At 38.4% G+C, this 21,123-nt stretch overlaps 2 protein-coding genes and 1 long non-coding RNA gene across 8 annotated transcripts; 2 read left to right on the plus strand and 1 right to left on the minus strand.

Annotated features, from left to right (window-relative positions):
- Positions 1-4: 4 nt before the first annotated feature.
- Positions 5-1,857, minus strand: LOC117433360 (uncharacterized). The gene is made up of 4 exons (XR_004548912.3): positions 1,711-1,857; positions 1,091-1,225; positions 633-822; positions 5-260 (listed from the first exon to the last, which is right to left on the minus strand). It is a non-coding gene; the product is annotated as an uncharacterized LOC117433360 (long non-coding RNA).
- A 1,699-nt stretch (positions 1,858-3,556) lies between these two features.
- On the plus strand, positions 3,557-10,758 carry coasy (CoA synthase). Of its 4 annotated transcripts, none has more exons than XM_034055404.3 (10): positions 3,557-3,630; positions 4,581-5,257; positions 5,541-5,755; positions 5,857-5,988; positions 7,997-8,186; positions 8,400-8,464; positions 8,676-8,760; positions 8,973-9,070; positions 9,593-9,739; positions 10,394-10,758. In XM_034055404.3, exons 2-10 carry the CDS (start codon positions 4,609-4,611, stop codon positions 10,448-10,450), a joined length of 1,638 nt encoding a protein of 545 aa, XP_033911295.3. In that variant the 5' UTR covers positions 3,557-3,630; positions 4,581-4,608; the 3' UTR covers positions 10,451-10,758. The 4 variants fall into 4 exon arrangements, with proteins under 4 accessions (XP_033911295.3, XP_058862583.1, XP_033911297.3 ...); XM_034055406.3 differs by lacking the exon at positions 3,557-3,630 and adding an exon at positions 3,757-3,870; XM_034055405.3 differs by lacking the exon at positions 3,557-3,630 and adding an exon at positions 4,269-4,437.
- A 4,732-nt stretch (positions 10,759-15,490) lies between these two features.
- si:ch73-141c7.1 (coenzyme Q-binding protein COQ10 homolog, mitochondrial) lies at positions 15,491-21,117 on the plus strand. 3 transcript variants are annotated; one of them, XM_059006605.1, is made up of 5 exons: positions 15,491-15,693; positions 17,243-17,401; positions 18,922-19,024; positions 19,559-19,660; positions 20,735-21,117. In XM_059006605.1, exons 1-5 carry the CDS (start codon positions 15,596-15,598, stop codon positions 20,906-20,908), a joined length of 636 nt encoding a protein of 211 aa, XP_058862588.1. In that variant the 5' UTR covers positions 15,491-15,595; the 3' UTR covers positions 20,909-21,117. The 3 variants fall into 3 exon arrangements, with proteins under 3 accessions (XP_058862588.1, XP_033911715.3, XP_058862587.1); XM_034055824.3 differs by having other exon boundaries at positions 15,495-15,693; positions 18,922-19,114; XM_059006604.1 differs by lacking the exon at positions 15,491-15,693 and adding an exon at positions 16,722-16,904 and having other exon boundaries at positions 18,922-19,114.
- The last annotated feature ends 6 nt before the right edge of the window (positions 21,118-21,123 follow it).

Below are 21,123 nucleotides of genomic sequence, written 5' to 3' on the forward strand. Positions count from 1 at the left end.
GGGGGGGGGGGGGGGGCAACATATATTCTCTGACACTGGCATAGAATGTGAGGTGTAGGAGCAGAGAAAGTAAAGTGTGCACATGAAGTGTTGACCAAAAATTGTGATATGCATTAAAAATGAACTCTTAAAAATAAAAAAAATGAAAACATTTTTTAAAGCTTGATTATGTCCTCTTTAATTCCATTATCATTACACAGATCACAGGCTTCTATTCACAACTTGGGCTCCATCTGCATTCCTTCTATCAAGTGACAGACCTGGAAATAAATGAAGAATCAACATTCTGTGTGAACTTGTCTGTAACCCAACAGCACATATTAAAAAAAAAGCACTGCTCCTTCGTTATCACACTAGCGTTCTGTGCAAGAGGTCTGACTGATCCCCACGATCACTGTGAGCTCAGGAGGGACCCTAATACCTGCTGCACTGGATATGTGTTTACAGTGTGGTGACGGGTGAAATTGTCTTAACCCTCAGTGAAAATAAGTGAAACATTTCTATGGGACTTATGGTATAAAAGCCTTGTCTATTACCCAGTTTTAGTGCAGCATTGGAAAAGGACAATTATGCAAACTAGATGCATCTGAATAGACACAAAAGACCACAGAAATTGCAAACCAGCTACTCACCCTATTGGTCACTTGGGGTGACTTGACCCCCTTATTTCAATAAATCCATTCCGTCTCCAGTGATATTCAGTCCTTCCACTTCCATGCTCTCGGTGTTTTGCTTTTTAGTTGAAAACATGATGAATGCAGGGGCCGTCTGATCAATGTGAATACCTCTAGTACTGAAGTAAGACTGAAGGGCACTCAAAAACTATAGCAGAAACGAAAAGACACCCATATTACTGTTTTTTTTTCAACTTCACATAAGATCAAGTTGATGTATTTTTTCTAAGGTTTTTTCTTTCATTACAAACAGCGCAACCTGGCGGTTAAGTACTGTAATAGACATAGCAATTTAAGAGCACAAACTGGTAAATACCTGATGATCTTAAATACACGTTTCTAATTTGTATTGTGTTTTATGTTACAGTTTTATATAGACTTTTTTTTTTTTCTATCGGTTTACGTCAGTGGCTGACCAGTTCTCTGTTCCTCGCGATGTCTAGCGGGCGCAGTGTCACGTCTCGAGGATGTCTGGACTGAACGCTGACCAAGACGAGGGATAAAATCCAGAATAACGACATCTGACCGTTCGTGTTCATCTTTGACACAGTCTAAAGTAATTAAATAAACACGTGAATAAAACACGTCAAAGAAATTAAAACAATTCTAAAAAGAAAAAAAAGAAATAATCAATCAATCCATTTTAATTTTATATAGCGCCTTTCATAGTGGACCATCATCACAAAGCGCTTTACAAGATGCAGTAACGACAAGAACATCCACAATACTTTAAATACAGAGAAATGCATAATACATGCTTTTCTGTAAATAAAAATTACCCTAATAATGCACATAGGTCAAGAATTTGACCTGCTATCGTAATGTTTTTAATGAGTACCATATAAAAGCTTACGAAGGTATACCATGATCGAAACATCTCAAGTGTACTTCAATCATTATACATTTAAGATAAATATGGTAAAGCGTTGAAAAATAAATCAATTCAATTAAAAAGCATGGTTAACGGAGAAGTTTGCCTCTGCAAATTTATTACCATGCTTTCACATACTCTACCTGTATAGTAGAACGTACTTACCTCAGCGTGGTTTCCTTTCTAGCTGAACAAGTGGATGCGAGTGCAGACAGAAATACACTATACACTCCAGTGTGCATTTTCCTATTTATAAGGCTGTATTCTTAACGCTGGCAACACGATGAAAGAGTAATCATGATGCATACCTGGGGTCAGGCGACTCCCACCTCTCCTATTCATGAATAAGTACACAGGTATTATTATTATTATTATTATTATTATTATTATTATTATTATTATTATTATTATTATTATTATTATTAATAGTAGTATTAGTATTATAATACGCACTTTAAGTTATAAAGCACGCTGTTTTGTTTTAGAGTTAATAATAAGCCATTGAAACTACTGTGAAATTCATAAACATTTTGCTAATAATGATGCAAAATTAGAATTCAATTGAATTTCTTCCTTGTAGCTTGTGCAATTACCACTCATCTTCCGCGAGCGCTAAATACTAATATATGCATCTCTAAACTAAAAGACAAAAATAGCCAAACCTGCGGTATATTTAAAGACTAAAAATTGCTATTTACTTAGTTCTTTAAATGCAGTGCCATTACAGTGGGCGGTGTTTCCCCTCAAAATATTAGTTTTTGGACACTTCATTAAAGTATTTTTTATATAGTATTCACATGTGTTTAAAATCAACTGCTTCCCATGAAGAACGATTTTCAGTTTGTCCCATACTTTGCCTGCATGACGGTTTCAGTCATGGAACACTATAAGTATGCAATCCATAGACATGGTATAAAGCTAAAACATTTTCAATTGATATACAATGTAAGTACATGCAAAAATGTGATACATATCTCTTACATAAAGCCTTGCATGATAAAAAGTACATAGGTCAACTAGGAAGGATATTCTTGTAGTTGCATACAGCATACATATTACCCTGTATTAATAATGACGCAATACTCAATTCAATGCCTAGCAGACAGTATTTCAGCTGCACAATGGTAAGATAGCTTGCCTGTGTAGAAAGCATTCAGAGAACGGGGAAGTTACAGGAAGTACAACCAAACAAGGAGGTCCAATTGACCTTGGCACGGGAGTTAATGAGACAGTGTAATTCAATAGCCAAGGTTAAACTAATTTAGTCTAGCTAGCTACACGTATTATTTCCATGTGCCTCATCTGTTAATTTTTTTTTGTTTCTGTTTGTTTAAACTAATGAATATTCATATTTGTATGTCATTTCCCCACCTTATTAATATGCTAAAGAAATATGACATTTTATGACATTGTATTTTTAAAGTTCATATGTAGGCACAGATGTGGGGAAACAATATTTTAAATGCAAAGGTGAGTAAATACAGCCCACTTCAATTTTGTTAATTGAGTATATTGTTGTATTATTATGCATATTTGTTCTAAAGCATTTGTTATTCGTAGTTTTCTGCACCTTTAATTAAAATGAACAAAGTATAAAGGTACAGCAGCAAGCCAGCGCCCTAATAATAGGGTATCTGCAAAAGGAATCTGAATTATTTTATTCATTTGAACAAACCATACTGCTACCTAACAAGAATCGTCCTGCCTGTATGCGGTCTGTTAGACCAGCCTAGTGTAGTGCCGAGTGTTTCTCAACTGCAATGTTCTGGCGACCTCTAGTGACTGTAACGAGAATACAAAACCATAGCCTTTATTTATGCGTAGCAGTGTAATATAATACTAGAAAGTAACAATATGCACTCTTTTAAAGCGAAATAATTTAAATAAGGAAATGCTGCTCCCTTTTTAAACAAAGCACAACGGCAGAAATAATGGGGTTGGTCGACAATGTTAAACTAAAGGGATAAAATACAACTACACTTCCCATGAGCCTTAGCCCCCAAAGGTCGTGCGCTTTTCCCAAGCATGTGATGAGAGGGCTCAGCCAATGAGTTCGCGGTGTTCAGTCAGGTGGTTACTTAACCGGTAGGTGACTCGGAGTTGTGTAAAATCGAGTAATATAATAATAATAATACATATTAAAATCGCGATAAGTTAGAATTGCTATATTACGGTACAGTAAATGCATAATTATACGGTTACCTTGCAAATACAGAAAGTTTGTGTTACTTATTCAATGAAAACAAAAAAAACAAACAAAAAAAACTGTCATTATGTTCTGTGTTTCTGGGTTTGTGTGTTTGTTGTCATCGTTTACTGTCTATGGTAAGCGTGTTTTCTACCAGGACTTTGACTTGCCGACATGACGGCGTAACTTTGTGTTTAATATTTATTGTGTTGATTTTAATAAATGTTTGGTACTGTACTCCCAGAATAAAACAGTAACAGAGAAGTGGTTGTGGTTACGCGTGTTTTTACACATCGTCATAAAATGTTTGGTAGAGGGATTAAAAAGCAGCCCTTCGTTATATTTTTTTTATGATTTTGTCGTCATGACTGATAAAGCAACGATGTGCTCCCATGAACATACCAACTTAACTTTTGCTTCAATATCTCGAGTCTAGAGGCCTTTACATTAAACATTATTTTACATAACATGTACAATAATACCACTACTAGTAATTAACTTAAAAACTAGATTTCATATTATTATTGCATATCATACTGTGTGATCGGTTTGAAGTGTATCCGCAGTATGTTTAAAGACCCATGTCAAGGTTTCTGATAATGACAAAAGCATTGAACTAAGTGCTCTTCAAAACCTACCCAAAGGGACCAAAAGATGGGTTTAATATGGGAAATGTATCATTAAATATACAGGCTGATTAGAAAGTAAGTTTACCACATCAACGCACCATATCATTGATATATATATATATATATATATATATATATATATATATATATATATATATATATATGTATATATATAGTTTTAAACAAAAAAATAGTAAAATCTTTGTTCTTTTCCACAGGTAGAAACAGGACGCCTATCACCCCAACATGACCATGTTTAGCACTGGTGTCCTGGTCCTCACATCTCCACTGAACACTCTGCCTCTGCGGATCGCACCTGTCTTGACGTCCGCTGCCCAAATAGTAGAGCGTACGCTGTACGTTCACTTACACCCGGGGCTGAACCTCTCCAGTGCAGCCCAGACCAGGCCTGTCTACATCCCGGCAACGCGTGACGTCACCAGCCTCATAACAAGACTCTACTCCAAAGCCGCGGACGTGTGCAGCCACTTGGACATCAGGGTTCTCCTAACCAACATAAGAGCCCATAGCCTGTCTCACAACCCCTTTCCCTCCGCTCAGACCCTGTCCCAAACCCCAGAGGTGGTCCTGACGGACTACGGCGTGTCGGATTCAAGCCAGATGAACCTAGCAAAGCAGTGCCTGGGAAAGTATGCTGCCGGCTGTTACGTTTGCAAGCCCAACCTGGCGACGGTGCTGCTGGCTCCGGGGTTAGAACCTGCGGCAGAGGGGGGGAGCTCCGACAGCTCCCCAGCCCTGAAGACATACAGCGACGTGGTGGTCGGAGGAACCTTTGACAGGCTGCACGGCGCTCATCAGATTCTCCTCGGTGTCTCTTGTCTGCTGGCAGATGAGCGCTTCCTGATCGGCGTTTCGGATCATGATTTATTGAAAAGTAAGCAATCTACTTTAGTGGCGGATGAAAGTGCTGCCGCAGGCAATTCAGTGGTAGAGTGACTTTACTAAATACAGGGCTGGAGATGAGACTCCCATTGCATAGCAGTTTGATCCATTCCTGAGTTTAATAAGACACCTATACACACTGTGGCTAATCACTGTGGCTCGTAATAAAACCTGGAATGGGTGAATCTGCTGTGCAATAGGAGGCTCATTTCCATCCATGTTGCTGAAGACTATTTTGCTCGCTGTGTCTTGTGGTGTTTGCTTGTCTCTTGTAGATAAGATGCTGAAGGAGTTGATCCAGCCCTACTCTGTGCGGGTGAAGAAGCTCCGGGAGCTACTGCAGGACATCAAGCCGTCTCTCCGCTACGAGATCGTGCCCCTTTCGGACCCCTACGGCCCCTCCATCACAGACCCCCACCTCCAATGCATTGTGGTCAGCGAGGAAACGCGGAAAGGAGGGGACGCCGTGAACAAGAAGAGGCTGGAAAATGTAACCGCTGTAGTTTTGCTCCCAGTATGAGCAAACTTGGGAATCAGTGATTGATTCGCTCGCTGTCGCCCAAAAATATAAACATGTGTCTGTTGTTGCAGGGTCTCCCAGAACTATTCCTGCACGAGATCCAGTTGATTAAAGACGCCCACCACACCGATATTGAAGAGGAGAAGATCAGCTCTTCCAGCCTAAGGTTCCGTCTGCTTGGGTCACTGCTGCAACCGCCACAGGTAAGACCAGGTAACTGCTGTGGGTCTCAGCTGAGCCCTCAGTAGACCATTGCTCACATCAAAAAGTGAAATTACCACATAGTTTTTCACCTTGGAGTTTTCGTTCATATGCACCCCATATAACACACAACACTGTAAGACCTATCAAGCTTTGGTCTCCTCACTTCAGACTTGTTTTCTCTTAAAATAAGTACATTTTTGCAGGGATAGTTAATGGTAGATAATGACCTAAGCAGAAAAAGCGCTAGAGAAAGATCAAGAACATGCATAATGGGATATCGCACACGGAAGAAGTCAAATATTAAAAAAAATGTAGATGGTATGAAGTAAAGTCAACCAAATCATTTGGAATTCCTAATGTTGTTATTTGTGTTGAACTGATAGGTTGGAGTCTGTATGTAAATAGCTGCCAAACTGAGGTCTGGAGACCTGCCTTACCAGTCTAAAGTTCATTTATGTCGCAGAAGCACAAACTTGTATCCTGAACTTTGAACAGTTTATTATTTGGGTAAGAATGTTGTTTATTTTCAGGAAGCTGTACTTGATAACACAGTCATTTTCAGAGAACCAAAGTTTTTTCTGAAAGACGAATGTTTAATTAGAAAAGGGAACAGCGCTAAGGATACACTGTATTGACTTCAGTGTGTTAAGATGTTTCTTGCAATACCCTGAAACAGAAAAACCACAAAGTGGAAAAATAAAGGGGAGTGTAACTTTATTACACTGGCCTGGTCCTTAACAAAAACAATTTGTTTATTCACTGTGCTGAAATATTTTTTGTTTATTCTCTTGTAGAAAGACATTTTATGATTGCTGATGTGGGAGTACATAACTTGCTAGTTTTTAAGGAGTCTTCATTACCGAAATACCACAGTTGCAGTAGAGAAGCGAATAGCTAGTGAAGAACAGTGCAGATTTTCACATTTACACTTACCAGGGAAAATCACTTGTGATTATTAGGCAGTTCACACTTTGCAGGCACCCTTAAACAAAAGACGTCTGCCATTGAGCAGCAAAGATGTAATATCCCTTAGTATGCTGTACTGTACAGCTGTGGCCAAAAGTTTTGCATCACCCTATAGAATGAACTCATTTTGCTTCATGAAGTCGAATTAAACCTGCTAAGTAATGTTAACATATTGAATTACATACCGCTTTGTAGTGTTGCATATACCTAATGAAAAACTGACTGAAAATAGAAAAATGTGACATTTCTAAATTTAACATGAAATACTGTACTACTATTATGGTAGACTTTTGAAATATCATTTTGTAGTTTCTTTGATTACATGATATTAAATAATAGATTTAAATTATGTTCATATAGTTTTTTTTAAAATTAAAAATCTGTCTATATCCTGTACTATAACTATGGCATATTCCCATTTGAACCCTCTTTTTGATATGGATAACCTACTTTATGAACTGATAGTCCTACTGTAAGTTGAATGTCGTGGAAATAAAACAGGAAAAGGCATACGAATTTGACAAATAAGCACCTCTTTGACCACCTGTTTACCAAATTGAAAACATATATTCCCCTTTTCTGTCCAGACAACAGCCTGTGATTCTGAGTAAGACAATCAATAACTATCTGATGGCTTTTACCCTATTTCTGTCCTTGTTTTTGCTTGAATGGCCTCTCTTCTCTGCTCCAAGGACAGCTTTTTACTGCTCTTTTTAATCTGGAGCACAGTGAAGTCTTCCTGTTAAATTAATTAGGAGAGATGAATCATAGTGAGAGAAGAAGCCTACCTCTTTAATAATAAGGTAGGAAAGTTATTATTTCAGATTTTAACAGACCAAAAATAAGAGCATAATAATTTAACTGTGTTCATTTTTATTACTGTACCTTTATACTGTAATGTTCTCATAACCCATAACATACAAATTGATCTTTTGTTACTTGACGTTTGCACAGAGGATAAGAACACCCTCGACATTAATTGATTGATTGATTGATTGATCTTTCATACACTCTGTGATTTTCAAAATGTTACTTCTTTAGGAAAACCTAAATATCCCGGCGCTCCCCTACGTGATCGGTCTGACAGGAGGCAGTGGGAGTGGCAAGTCTTCTGTTGCCAAGCGTCTGGAGGGACTGGGAGCGGCGTGCATAGACAGTGACAGACTGGGGCACGAGACCTATAAGCAGGGTGGTCCTGCCTATCACAAAGTGGTCCAGGAGTTTGGAGCGGGTACTGTACACTGGGCATTTAGGCCATTTCATTATCAATCGCAAACAGTGGGGTCTATTTTAATGATCTAAAATGTAATTACCGCTGCTGTTTCACTCTGTATTAATCCCATTGGCGTTTACCACACCCCATGGGGTGATTTATCGAACTTACTGACTTTACTGCATGCATTAAAAATGCAGTGAAATGACTGCCTCTCTAATACCCTTTCAGACATTTTGAATGAAGATGGGACAATCAACAGAAAGCTACTTGGCAGAAAAGTATTTGAAAATAAGGTAAATGTCATAGGCAATCATTATTCATTATGTTAAGCTTTTAGGTTTAACCCTTTTCTGTCATGGTCACGGATAATACGTTGAGATCATACAGTCACTGTAATGCATTCCTCGGTTGTGTTATAAGCAGCCTCAGCAGGGTTATATGATAGCCTAGTATGGCATGGCTATAGAATTAAAAGCGCTAAGCTGTTTCTTCACTGTTTTGTAGGAGAAGCTGAAATGCCTTACCGATATCGTATGGCCGGAAATAGTCAACCTCACCAAAAAACAGATAAGCGAGGCAGCAGCTGACGGTATGTAATATTGTTATGCTCACCAGCAGTATTTATAATGATAACAGTGTAATGTTTTTCTTAGTGTCTGCTAAGAACATAGAGCATGAGTAAAAAGCGATTGAATCCTTGTCTGAGAATGCTTCAGTCATGGTCAGGGTGGAGCATATTTGAGAACGGTTTGATCTTAATGATGTTGCATGAAATCATTCGGTTTTGTTTTGTTTCCTCAGGCAAGACGGTGTGTGTGGTGGATGCAGCAGTCCTTCTGGAGGCAGGCTGGACAGACATGGTTCATGAAGTCTGGGTGACCATTATTCCTGAGACAGAGGTATGCTTCCCAGGTTGCTGAGGTGGGCATATTGTGCGTCTGCTACTTTAGTTTCTTCCTTTTTGACGTCTTGGTGCATTTACACAAACTTCCACACAGCTTATCATAATCTACCATTTAATATTTTTCTAATGAACCCATTTAAGAATTCATGTTACTGTTGAGATCTTCCTCCTTCATTTTACTAAGGCACCCTTATTAACGAACATCAGACTTGGTAGACTCAAAATACATTGCTTACCTTGCAGTTTAGATAAAAAAAAAAAAAAAATCAAATTAAAAAATAAGGTGCTGTTCTTTATGTGGTTTTAAAAACAAATATTGGTAAGTTTGGTATAACAAACAGGTCTCGGAAGGCTGAATCCGAGAAGAATGTTGTTGACCGACACCACTTATATTTTGGGTGTAAAGGGAGAACACTTCAGCTTCAAGCATGCAGATTTAAAAGCCTATTTTTCAAATTGATTCTTCTAATTTTTGTATTTTAAATATTCTCTCTCTATCTGGCTTGCCTGTCCTCAGGCAGTGACTCGTATAATGAACAGAGATGGTGTGGCCGAGGAGGATGCAAAGAAAAGACTGGCTAACCAATGGACCAACTCCCAGCGAGTGGAGCACGCTAATGTGGTCCTGTGTACCCTGTGGGAGCCTGAAATAACACAGAGACAGGTGAGAACACATCACTGCTGACACAGGGTGGGTTTTGACTTAAATATGCAGTGCCCCGCGACACAGAAACAACCATACAGAGCCTATGTGGGTGTTAAACAAGAAATGGAGCTGAAATCCCTTGAATTGGGTTGTTTATAACCACCTGCTGCTGCAGGGGGGCATGTCTGTTTGACTCTCAGAGTAGCAGAGTGGCACCGCTTTCAAGGGGAGGAATCTTGTGACCCTACAGCTAAAACTGCCTTTGAGGAATCTAAACAAACTGGACTGTCAAGTAAGCTTAGTGACCCTGCTCAGTTTCCGTCAGGCACACGAATCATCTGCTTGCTGTTAGAAAGTAAGGACATCCTGTTAGGAAGTATTTTGTTGTCTGGATAAACTTATTTGGAAAGTCCCTGTGTTCTAGGACTTGTTGCAATGTTAATGAAATGCATTGTTGAGGGGTTGACATCAATTTTCCCTGACGTGTGCCTGAAAACAGTGCAGCAAAAAACAGTATTTTTTTTTATTGGATTAGCTAAAATGTCACAAAATGTACACAGTTATTCAGGACTATATACTGTCCCTACATCAGTCCACAATATATTCATAACCTCAGTGTAATGAGCTGTTTTTATTCGGGTCACATTATTTTGCTTGTTTGTTTTGTTGCAGGTTCAGAAAGCCTGGGATCTTCTTCAAGAGAGAATAAGCAAAAGAAGAAATCATTAACCTTGATTGGTCAGCTTTAGTAAAAGTTCAGAAATTATACAAACTTTTTTTTTATCAGTATAGTAAATAAAAATGATTCAGGTACAGTAATTATGAATGATTGTATATGTTGGTTCCTCGTATGTAGTGCCACTAATGGAAAATATGACTGGTAATTTTCAGAATATACACAATATGTACCCCGCAGATCAACGTCATGCCAATCTAGCCAGACAACATGTAAATCAAATTAAAATGTGCATTACATTAGCTAGTGTGCCTTTGTTGTAAAAGCAACAGTTTAAAAAAATAAAATACTTTTAAAAGCTTTTGGGTTTTCGGGTAGGTTAAACCAAACATAATGTTTGTGCGATTGGTAAATCTAAAACAGTTTGTAAGCTAAGCCTTATCTAACTACAGCCCCACCCCTGCTTTATTTATTCTTATCTGCTATTTAGTCTGATACTATCGTATGCTCAAGGCATCTGCTTGTTGCACACAAGGATACAAACCTGATACCACTTTCAAGCCAGTTACAAATAGTACTCCACTTGGAAGGACATCCACAAAATTAGTTTTAATGCCAATCACAACAAGATTTTAGGTTGTCTGTTTTACTGATCGGAACAGCAGAGTATCTAAATACTGCCGTAGTTTAAATCAACGTCTCGCAAATGAGTCTCAAGTGTATTTTAAGTAAAATGACAGGTTTGGTTTAATATTTATACTGTTTAGCTCAACTGAATGCGCCCCAAGGTTTCATAACATACCAGCAATGCAGTGTCTCGGAAAAAAAGCTCTTTCATTTGGGGGCTTCAGTTGCTATTGTAATGCCAGTTCTTCAGTTCTTGCTGCAACCCAACTTAGAACCGTACTTCAGAACTTCCGCTCACATCCTTATCTCGGAATTCTACGCAGTACTGACAGACTGTGCGAGGGGACTGGCGCCTTTCAAACCCTGCAATCTACTGTTTATGAGAACCATGTGTACTAATAAGCTGCATTGAGATGCTAATGTTTTGTATATGATTACATTATGATACATGTAGGTTACTTAAGTCTACCGAGTTTCTCCTGATCCTGAATTTCTTCCAGTAAAATTGAAAACACTTTTTTTTGTGGGGAAATAAACTTCACTATGTAATTAGGATATGTTTGTAAGCTGCTTTACATATAGTAGGCTCACTGTACTGTACTTGTAATTGTAAAAGCTGTCTGGCAGATGGTAATGCTACCTTCAGTTTAATGGACTTTTGGTTGATGTTTGAACCATGATGGTCTTGACATCAGTTTAAACAAATTATCTCCACCGTTTCACAACACGCAAGAGTTTAAATCTTAAATATTTAACTCATGTACCTTAACTTTTCAAAAGGACATCCCTACTGTAACTAATTTAATGTAATATTTAATTGTCTTATATGGAGAAAGATATTGGGACCCAGTTAACTGATCTGCTATGTTGAGCAAGGTTTTTTTTTCCTAGAATTTTTTTTTTTTTTTGGTACATCTGGTACAGAAAGATATTGTCATGACATTTGCACTTCTGAAGCGGACTTTAGCATTGTGCTTCATGACTATAAATAGATTGCACACCACAGGACACATGGATTATAAGAAATAACCAGGACACCAAGAGGTGAAGTGTGGGGTTATTTGTACAGTCACTCATGAGATTGTGTCATAATAGCACTGTCTGCAAGTAGAAACAGTACTGAGAATCAATCAGCTGAACTTTAAAAATAAGATACATTACTTTTCAATGAATATACAACATATTGAAAACCATGTACACAATACAAGTTCCATACATCTATAAAAGGCATTTGTATTTAGTTTTTTTTTAACATGATTGGTTGATTGATAGATAGATAGATAGATAATATCTCAAAATTCCCATTGGGTTGTAGAAGACTTTTAGTTCATCATTTTAGTTAATTTGGAAATACTATCAGGTGATCCTAATGTGACAACCCTGACCTTAGTCTTGTTCCTGATATCTGATCTAAATATACATTTCAACGTACTCCAATTGCATAACTGCTTCCAGTAAACAGTTACGCATTCATCCAGTGCAATAGAAGTGTCTGCCACAATTGTACATTTATAGTATTGTTGTTGGGCAATAACCTCTTAACCCTTTGACTTCTTGCACAGAGTAGTTTTGCTTCTGGTGACCTCTTGGGATTGCAAACTGCTATCAGAAAATAATAAAATAAACTAAAATTGAATGACAAACATTTTGACTAGAAGTGCCTTCAAATGCTGTTACCGCAGGAGATTTGCTGTATACAGTCTAGTATTTTGTATAGTGGACTTGATAGACCTTTGAATGGTCTCTTACTGGTCACATTAAAATAGGCGTGTGTGTGTGCGAACTACCCTCAAATGGGACATTAAGCTGGCTGAGGTGTGAGTCGCAAAAAAGTACAGGAAGAAATATATAACGAGGTCTTCAGTGGGAAGTATTTTCTGGTACAGTGGTGTTATTTTGTTCATTCCAAATGGGCTGTCAGTTACTAGTTAAGATAGGGCTTTTTGCTCACCGCTCTCATTCTTTAAGAGCTGTGGATATATACTATGTCGTTTGAAATTGTGGTCGTGTTGATTAAAATGTAATGAAACGAGTAGGAAGAGAGTGGCAGTGTTCGCAATCATATTTATGTCGTGCAAATATGATGGCTACTGATTTGCTAGTTTCACCAATATACTCAGCTCTTTTTAAATAATAATATAAACGCAGCTGGTGGTTTGGCAGTTTAGTCTGTAGTTCCAGTGGTGGGGTTTTTGATGGCTACTGACCTGTCCTGTGGGCAGGTCGCACAGTCCAGTCTGTGGCAGGCACCCATTCCAGTTGTTTCACTTTGTTTCGCTCTCTTTTGTTTTCCGGTGGTGGCTGGGTTCTGTGAAATCTACACCTGTCGCTGTTTTCTTTCATAACCAAGTGGAAAATGATGAGACTGGTGAAAATTGAAACCCACCAAAGAAAACACTGCTTTCAAGGAACCAGAAGCAGGAAACAAACAGAGTTTGTTTGCCACTGAATTTGTGCTCCTTTTAGTATTTCTTAAACTGATACCAACACTGATGTTAGTAACACTACATGTGGGATATAGCAAGGCTAAAAGTAGAGACAGCCAGGGTCTAATTGATTATTGTATCTTTCAGTTGATTTATTTAAAATTTCACACAGCATGTTGGGTGAAATGCTTGTCATTTTCATGGTCATCCTAGAGGTCAGCATGCAATTACATAGAAAGGGTCTATAAGATGGAAATTGTTGCCTACCTACAGTTGACAGCCAGATATTGGATAATAAACTATGAAAGCTGTTTCACCTTAAATGGAACTTCCATAGGATTTTATATTTGCTGAAATGCAGGTGTCTGCTGCCACATACATATTTATTATTATTTATTTCTTAGCAGACGCCCTTATCCAGGGCGACTTACAATTGTTACAAGATATCACATTATTTTTACATACAATTACATTATTTTTTTACACACAATTACCCATTTATACAGTTGGGTTTTTACTGGAGCAATCTAGGTAAAGTACCTTGCTCAAGGGTACAGCAGCAGTGTCCCCCATCTGGGATTGAACCCACAACCCTCGAGTCAAGAGTCCAGAGCCCTAACCACTACTCCACACTGCTGACCTTATTTCACGTGTTTCAAATTCTATTTGCAAGTTTGCTAATTTGAAGGTAATATTTTCGATTTGGCATCCATATTTTATTTTTAATGTGAATTCCACCTATAAATAATGACCTTTTAATATTTATCACATCTCATAATGCTAAACAGCATACACAAAATGATGTGCAAAATTGCTAAATTAGCAAAAGTGGGCCTACAAAGAGGATGCACTACCCATGGACAAAACAAGAACATGGAAGGAAGTTAGTAAGAAATGCATAAAAGCCAGCCTCCATTTTGGTTTCTGTGGGTTTCTGGTGGCTGATACAATACAGACAGGCATCACACCAGTGTTTTATTGTGAGGCGGTGGTAATTATTTGTTCCTAGGAAACAGACAGCAAGTGAACTCCGAGTCCTGATGTGTCTGGTATCAGTTTATTCAACAATTTTGGAACCAGTTCCAGGATTTTTTTTTTTGCTTTACAAAATAAGCATTACATTACAAATATCTAACAACCGTATTTTCAAGTATAATCTATACTGAACTATTTAAAACGTAAATGAGAACGTGTACACAATAAATTAGGCTTGGCTATTGTTTTTGTTAACATTTATACTTGGATTATATTTTGCATGTGACTAGCAAAATAGAAACGCTCAAATAAAATGAAACTGAAATTCAGCGGATAGCTCTTGTAGCGAGCACGGGGGGGAAGGCAGCAGCAGGGCTGGTTGGTGACGTAATCACACAGTGGCACATGAGCCCGATAAACGCTCCTTGCAAAGGATCCGGCTTTTTCGCACAACTGTATCGGCGCTATGCTTTAGTGCAAGAGGTTCCGGGTCTGGACCCGCACTCCGCATATCAAAAACTATTCTGAAATGGTCCTGCGGTTGCTTTTAATGTATTTTTTCTGCTCATAACTACTACTTTGTATACATATGGCTTCCAAATTCGTTTGCACGATCCGCTGCAGTACTGAGTGTTGCAATTGTTTGATTTATTTGGACACTCGCTTTAAAACAAGGTCTAATTTCACTAGCCAAACGGTTCTACCACTACCACTCAGATCCATAGGTCATACCGCCCCGGATGCCCATGTCTACCAGTGAGTAGAGCCCATTTAATGGCTGCTGTCAGCTGTCGATCAAGAAATCCTGTCCAGTTCGCGATTAGCTTTCTCTTTTAAATTGAAACAAGCTAATATTCGCGCCAGGAACCTCTAACGGTACATATAACTTAATTGGATTTTGGTACCAGGTAAAAAGTACACAAAACAGACCAGATTTCACGGTCCGTGTCTCATTTTTCAGGACCTTGAAATGGGTAGAGCCCTGGTCATTGAACTTCAGACTGACTATAATGGAAACGCCCCCGAAATCGAGCCTCCTTCACAGAACTCCGCCTACTGATGACGTCATAAGCCTACCAGTCCTTTGCCTTATATAGGGAATTTCCTAGCATAATTCACACAGTCTGCGTGGAAGAAAAGGCTGAACTGAAAGAAAGTTAAAAGTGATAAATGGCAAAGAAAACAGCACCCATATTCAAGGCTCTGTTGGATTTGACGGAACTACATTCATCCAGAGTATTAGGGACTCAAACGAGGAATGACATCAGGTGAGAAATCTTGCTTAGCCGAGACAGATTTGCTGTACGCTACAGTCCACAGACTGAACACGTTGATGGCATATTTGCTTTGTTGAACCGAAACCGGAATACGGAGCACATTATATTAGCTAGGCAATTGTGTTTGCAATTTTAATATATCCGAAACACATGTGTTTTGCAATTTTAGGATGCAAACTTTGCTATGTCAATACAACTGAGTTTTAATACAATTAATTGAGTTATAAGTAATATTTGTATGTAAATGTGTGATACGGTAATATAATACAAAAGAAAGTTAACATTCAAGTAAGACACGCTAATCAGTGGTCTAAACGTTAGTATGCTATGTTTTTGTACTTGAAATATCTGGTCTAAAAAGGTTGAGTAAAGAATTAGCGGTATGTAAATTGCCCACCCCCTCACTCTTAGCGTAATAGAAAGGAATGTCAGTCAGGGGTGTGTTTGGAGAGGCTCCATCGGGGGAAATTGAAGGCGTGGTCTGTTTTACATTGATGTGATTTTTTTAAAAAAAGCAGCTTTAATTCGCCGGCGCTAGTCCTACTGGATTGTCACACCAACTTTCTAAAATGCGAAGGCTTATCAGTGTTTGATGGTAACACAGTAACGTGTGTGTAATGTAACAGATGTCACAGCACGAGACCAGAAAACCTTACTAGATCAGTGATTTGCACTTTGCAAGTAAGTACGCGGACACAATTACAAATACATCGTCGTTACGTCGTTCGCATGGCATAGCAAAACAAAAAAAAAATCATTCTCTTTTAAAACTGCCCAGCACCAAGCGCTAGCCGTGCATTTCCTACACTTTCAAAGCGTGGGTTCCCACGTTGAGATAGTAGATAACAGAATCGGTTGTTTTCACAATGGGTATTTAACACATGCGTTTTTCTTTTGTTTTTGGAAGAGATTGTTGGCGTAGTTGCAAATCGCTCTGATAACCGCTTCCCCCCCCCCACGCAGATTAGCTCCATTGTCACTAGATTGATGTAGAATGTTGGGAGGCCCGGCATTACGTTACGATAGCAACAAGTTCCTTCTGAAGCCCGAGTCACGTGTGTGCGGTAGATAAAGTTTCATCCCCAGGCGACGGTGTGAGGGGCTGACTCACAGACCGGAGGGCTGGAAACTATGGTTATGCAACAGATACTCCCCTGCCTAGTTTCCACCGCAATCAGGGTTGTGGTGTTTAACAAGATATGGTACGATGTTGGTTCCGCAATCCAAACATTTGTGACTTCCGTGTGTTTGCTGCATTCTTTATTGGAAAGCGTTTTTGGCAGTCCGGCTATTTCTACAGACAGTGTGCGTCCTACAGAGAACCCCACCCCTACCTGCAGCAACAATAAGCAACTAGTTTAAAAAAAAAAAAGTATATATATATATATATATATATATATATATATATATATATATATATATATATATATAATACAATGCCGTTTTTCATCCTAACATGAATCGTTATAATGTTTTACTTCATGATCCTTTACATGTACAGTATTTCTAATGCATTGATTTCCCCCTCTTGTTTCTGTAGGGTTCTGAGTTCCTGTGGTATCCTCGCCCCCCAATGTGCCCGGCAGCCTCAGCTCACCCCTGGCGCAGGCACCTTTCAGACGCGCCGGTCATTCATCCACATCGCGGCCCCCTTCATGGGCAGCAAGAAAATTGAGTATTCTGAATCAAAGCTGCTGGGGTAGGTGTGAACCACATCACTGCTGCCACTTCTTAGAAGGCTGCTAGCTAGCTAGCAAGCTCTCATTTTTACCTGTTTCAAAAATTACTTTCATACGTGAAAAACGCATAATTAAAGGCTCACAAATATTTATGGCTTTACAGTGTATGAAGCCATATTTACTATCCATTCTTGCCTCACTTATTTTGACTGACTCATATATTAAATATGTACTGCAGACACAGCTCACAGTGGACAATGAAATGTCCCTCGGGAAGAGTGTTGTTACCTCGCTTCAGGCATTACAGCCCCCTGTCGGTAACAACAGTCTTCCCTCAGGTCAATAGTTTTCTACTATCGCCCTCCTCTCCAGTCCATTTTTAATATATATATATATATATATATATATATATATATATATATATATATGTGTGTGTGTGTTATATATCTATCTATATGTATGTATGTATGTATGTTTAGCAGCAGTGTGGAGTAGTGGTTAGGGCTCTGGACTCTTGATCGGAGGGTCGTGGGTTCAGTCCCCGGTGGGGACACTGCTGCTGTACCCTTGAGCAAGGTACTTTACCTAGATTGCTCCAGTAAAAACCCAACTGTATAAATGGGTAATTGTATGTAAAAATATTGTGATATCTTGAAACAATTGTCAGTCGCCCTGGATAAGGGCGTCAGCTAAGAAATAAATAAATAATGTTTAGGGCAAACCCCAAAACTGGGCAAAAAGCCCAGCAATGCCTCGTCAAAGTCCAAAATGAATCACAAAGGGGTGGAGACAGAGCTACGATTCAATAGAGCTTGTTTGACCTGCCTACCTGAGTAGTCACTCACTCGCTTACTCATCTCATTCATAAAAACTATACAGGAAGTCCGGTTTCAGAAAATAGGCATATATTTAAAAATGTATTTCTATTGACGGCATGGCTATATAAAATATTTAATGAGATATAAAACACAAATTTATTTTAAACAAATTATTAAAATCTAGATATGTGTTACGTACTTAACTTACTCTGTCAGTCCGCTGAGTACTCCTCTTAGATCGCTTGTCATAAACACTCAAACGTGAATCAGCTAATCATCCATCTCTCTGATTGGACAGTTCAATACAACTCATTATTATTATTATTATTATTATTATTATTCGTTGTTTATTGCGTTATTAATAATACTGGCCTTTTTATACCCAGGGTTCAATGGGTTTTCTCATGTTAATATTTGTTCCGGTGTTGTTCCAATACATTTCTCGATCCCTATCTGGCTGTTGCCGATGGTACTACGCAAGTGCCAATGCGATTTCTCATGTTCCTTCTTCCAAAGGTCTGCCTGTCACTCAGAACAGGAACAAACAATACAACACATACACACAGAGTCCAGAGGCCACGCCCCCACCACTGCAGGGGGTTCTGTAGCACTTTCATTCTTCAGTGTGATTCACTCTTCTAGGTGATGCATAGCTGTACATCCGGTTCCCAGCAACTGCAGTTGCATTGCATTAAATGTATCTTATTTCCTCTCCTCTCTAGATATTCCACTGAACAGATGTACAATGTGGTCGCCAATGTGGAGAACTATCAGCAGTTCGTCCCCTGGTGCAAGAGTTCAAAAATCATCTCCCAACGGAACCAGGTGACCAAGGCACAGCTGGAGGTCGGCTTCCCTCCCATTGTGGAACGCTACACTTCTGAGGTCACTGTGATCCCACAACACCAAGTCAGGGTACGTTAAAGTCCCGGCTGAAATCCTGTTGCAGGACAAACGGGGGCTGGGGTCGAGATTCAAACAATAAAACCAAAATTCTTAGAGTTTCTGATCTAGATGAACTAGGAATTGTTTATTTTGAGTCTTGTAGTTTTGTTTTTCTGTTACTATGCTGCATATCTGTGGTTTAAGCGATTGGATCCCACCACAGCCTTTCACTCTTGTTCTATGGTAAACATAGGAAACGGCTTATTAGTGAATTTTGGGAACAGGAGAGATAACCAAGCACAGTAATTCAGTAATATATTGGTGGGATATGCTTGTACATGGGGTTAAAGCCTCGATGAAAATCAAGATGTGCTTTTTAACATCTTGCTGATGGAAGGAATGTGTTTTGTGTGTGTGTGTGTGTGTTTTTGCTCAAGCCAGAAGTGACAGTGGTATCTGTATTTTTCATTGCAGGCGGTATGTAAGAATTGCTCGCTCTTCAATCACTTGGAGACTGTCTGGAGATTCAGCCCTGGAGCGCCTGCTCAACCAGAGACCTGCACTTTACATTTTTATGTAAGTATTAAAACATATCCCCGTGTGTTCATTATGTAAGTAGGGGTTACATTTAAATATATGGCAGCCGTGAACAGATTTCAAACACACGGCTGTTTAGTAAACTTATTTGAAATTTAAACAAATTGTCTCCGAACCCAGTCTGATATTTATTTTATTTATTTATTTTTAGCTTTTATCCCAGAAACAAAATGTGCTGCTGTTGATTTGAGGTGCCTAGCAGGGCTAACGTGAAAGTTTGCAAAATGCCAAATCAGTTTAATTTAAATGAACCAGCCTTACTCAGGGTACCATCTGTCAAATAAGGTTCACTTTCCTTGACCCTATTTAATCCAAAAAATAAAAAAATATATAAAAATATACCGGCTTCTGACGAGTCAATGCTCCCGGGGCATAGAGTTGACATTAAGGCAAAAATGGGGGAGGGGACGTTGACTCAAGACAGGGGCAAAATAACAAGCAATATAATACGTTTTAGAATTAGGCATGTTTAAAATTCAAAAGGCACAGCACACAGTTACAGTAACGAATCAAGAAGTACCGTTACAGCGCTTCGGCAGAAACATTTCAATCAGAAAACTACAAAGCAGCAGCTCAACCTGGATTCTGTGCTGCACCGAGTGACACACAAGCAAAAGAAAGCATGTTACCTTCGTTTTAAATTAAAAAACGCCTTTCGTTTTTACAGTTTTGTAACCGCGGCGGTTCTAGCGTTAAATGGTGAAATACAAAGTAAACATTAACCTTTTAAAGCTGAAGTCTATTGTAAATTAAAAAAAAAATAATAAATAACGGATTGTAATTTAACAGGAAAGCGTAATCAGAATGTTAAATTATTTTAACATTTGCAATACAGTAACTTTATGTATTTCACTGAAAAGCAATTACAATTTTCAGTTTTAAAATTAAAGATCAAACACAGAAGGTTTCAGTTGATTGATTTAAAAAAAAAAAAGTTTTTAAAAATACAAACTTTTTTGTAAATCAATATATATATATATATATATATATATATATATATATATATATATATATATATATATATATATAATGTTTTTTTTTTTTTTTCTTCAGGTTTCATTTGAGTTCAGATCCTTGCTACATTCCCAGATAGCCACTGTATTCTTTAATGATGTGGTGAAGCAGATGGTGACTGCTTTTGAGAAGCGAGCGGCGAGGATGTACGGACCACAGGCTGTGATTCAGGAGTGTGAAGAGAACGCTGTACGAAGACGGAGGGCAGTGTGACACGAATTGCACAGTGACACATGCTTCTCTTTTTAACTTTACTGAAGACTTGTTTCTTATTTTTTTTTAGTCCACCTTGTCTGCTGGACCAAATTCATTCCTGCTATTTATTATTATTATTATTATTATTATTATTATTATTATTATTATTATTATTATGATGTAAATATGTGCAATGGAAACGCTGTAACCATAGAAATATATATATATATATA

This window comes from Acipenser ruthenus, chromosome 33 (genome assembly GCF_902713425.1).
Source record: "Acipenser ruthenus chromosome 33, fAciRut3.2 maternal haplotype, whole genome shotgun sequence".
Classification (NCBI taxonomy): Eukaryota; Metazoa; Chordata; class Actinopteri; order Acipenseriformes; family Acipenseridae; genus Acipenser; species Acipenser ruthenus.

Coding starts and splice junctions, on each gene's coding strand:
- coasy (XM_034055404.3), top strand. CDS start 4,609: ATGACCATGTTTAGCACTGGTGTCCTGGTCCTCACATCTCCACTGAAC. Junction 5,989..7,996: donor CACTGCTGCAACCGCCACAG/GTAAGACCAGGT, acceptor TTACTTCTTTAG/GAAAACCTAAATATCCCGGC. Junction 8,465..8,675: donor GAAAAGTATTTGAAAATAAG/GTAAATGTCATA, acceptor ACTGTTTTGTAG/GAGAAGCTGAAATGCCTTAC.
- si:ch73-141c7.1 (XM_034055824.3), top strand. CDS start 15,596: ATGGCAAAGAAAACAGCACCCATATTCAAGGCTCTGTTGGATTTGACG. Junction 15,694..17,242: donor CAAACGAGGAATGACATCAG/GTGAGAAATCTT, acceptor TTGTTTCTGTAG/GGTTCTGAGTTCCTGTGGTA. Junction 17,402..18,921: donor TCTGAATCAAAGCTGCTGGG/GTAGGTGTGAAC, acceptor TCTCCTCTCTAG/ATATTCCACTGAACAGATGT.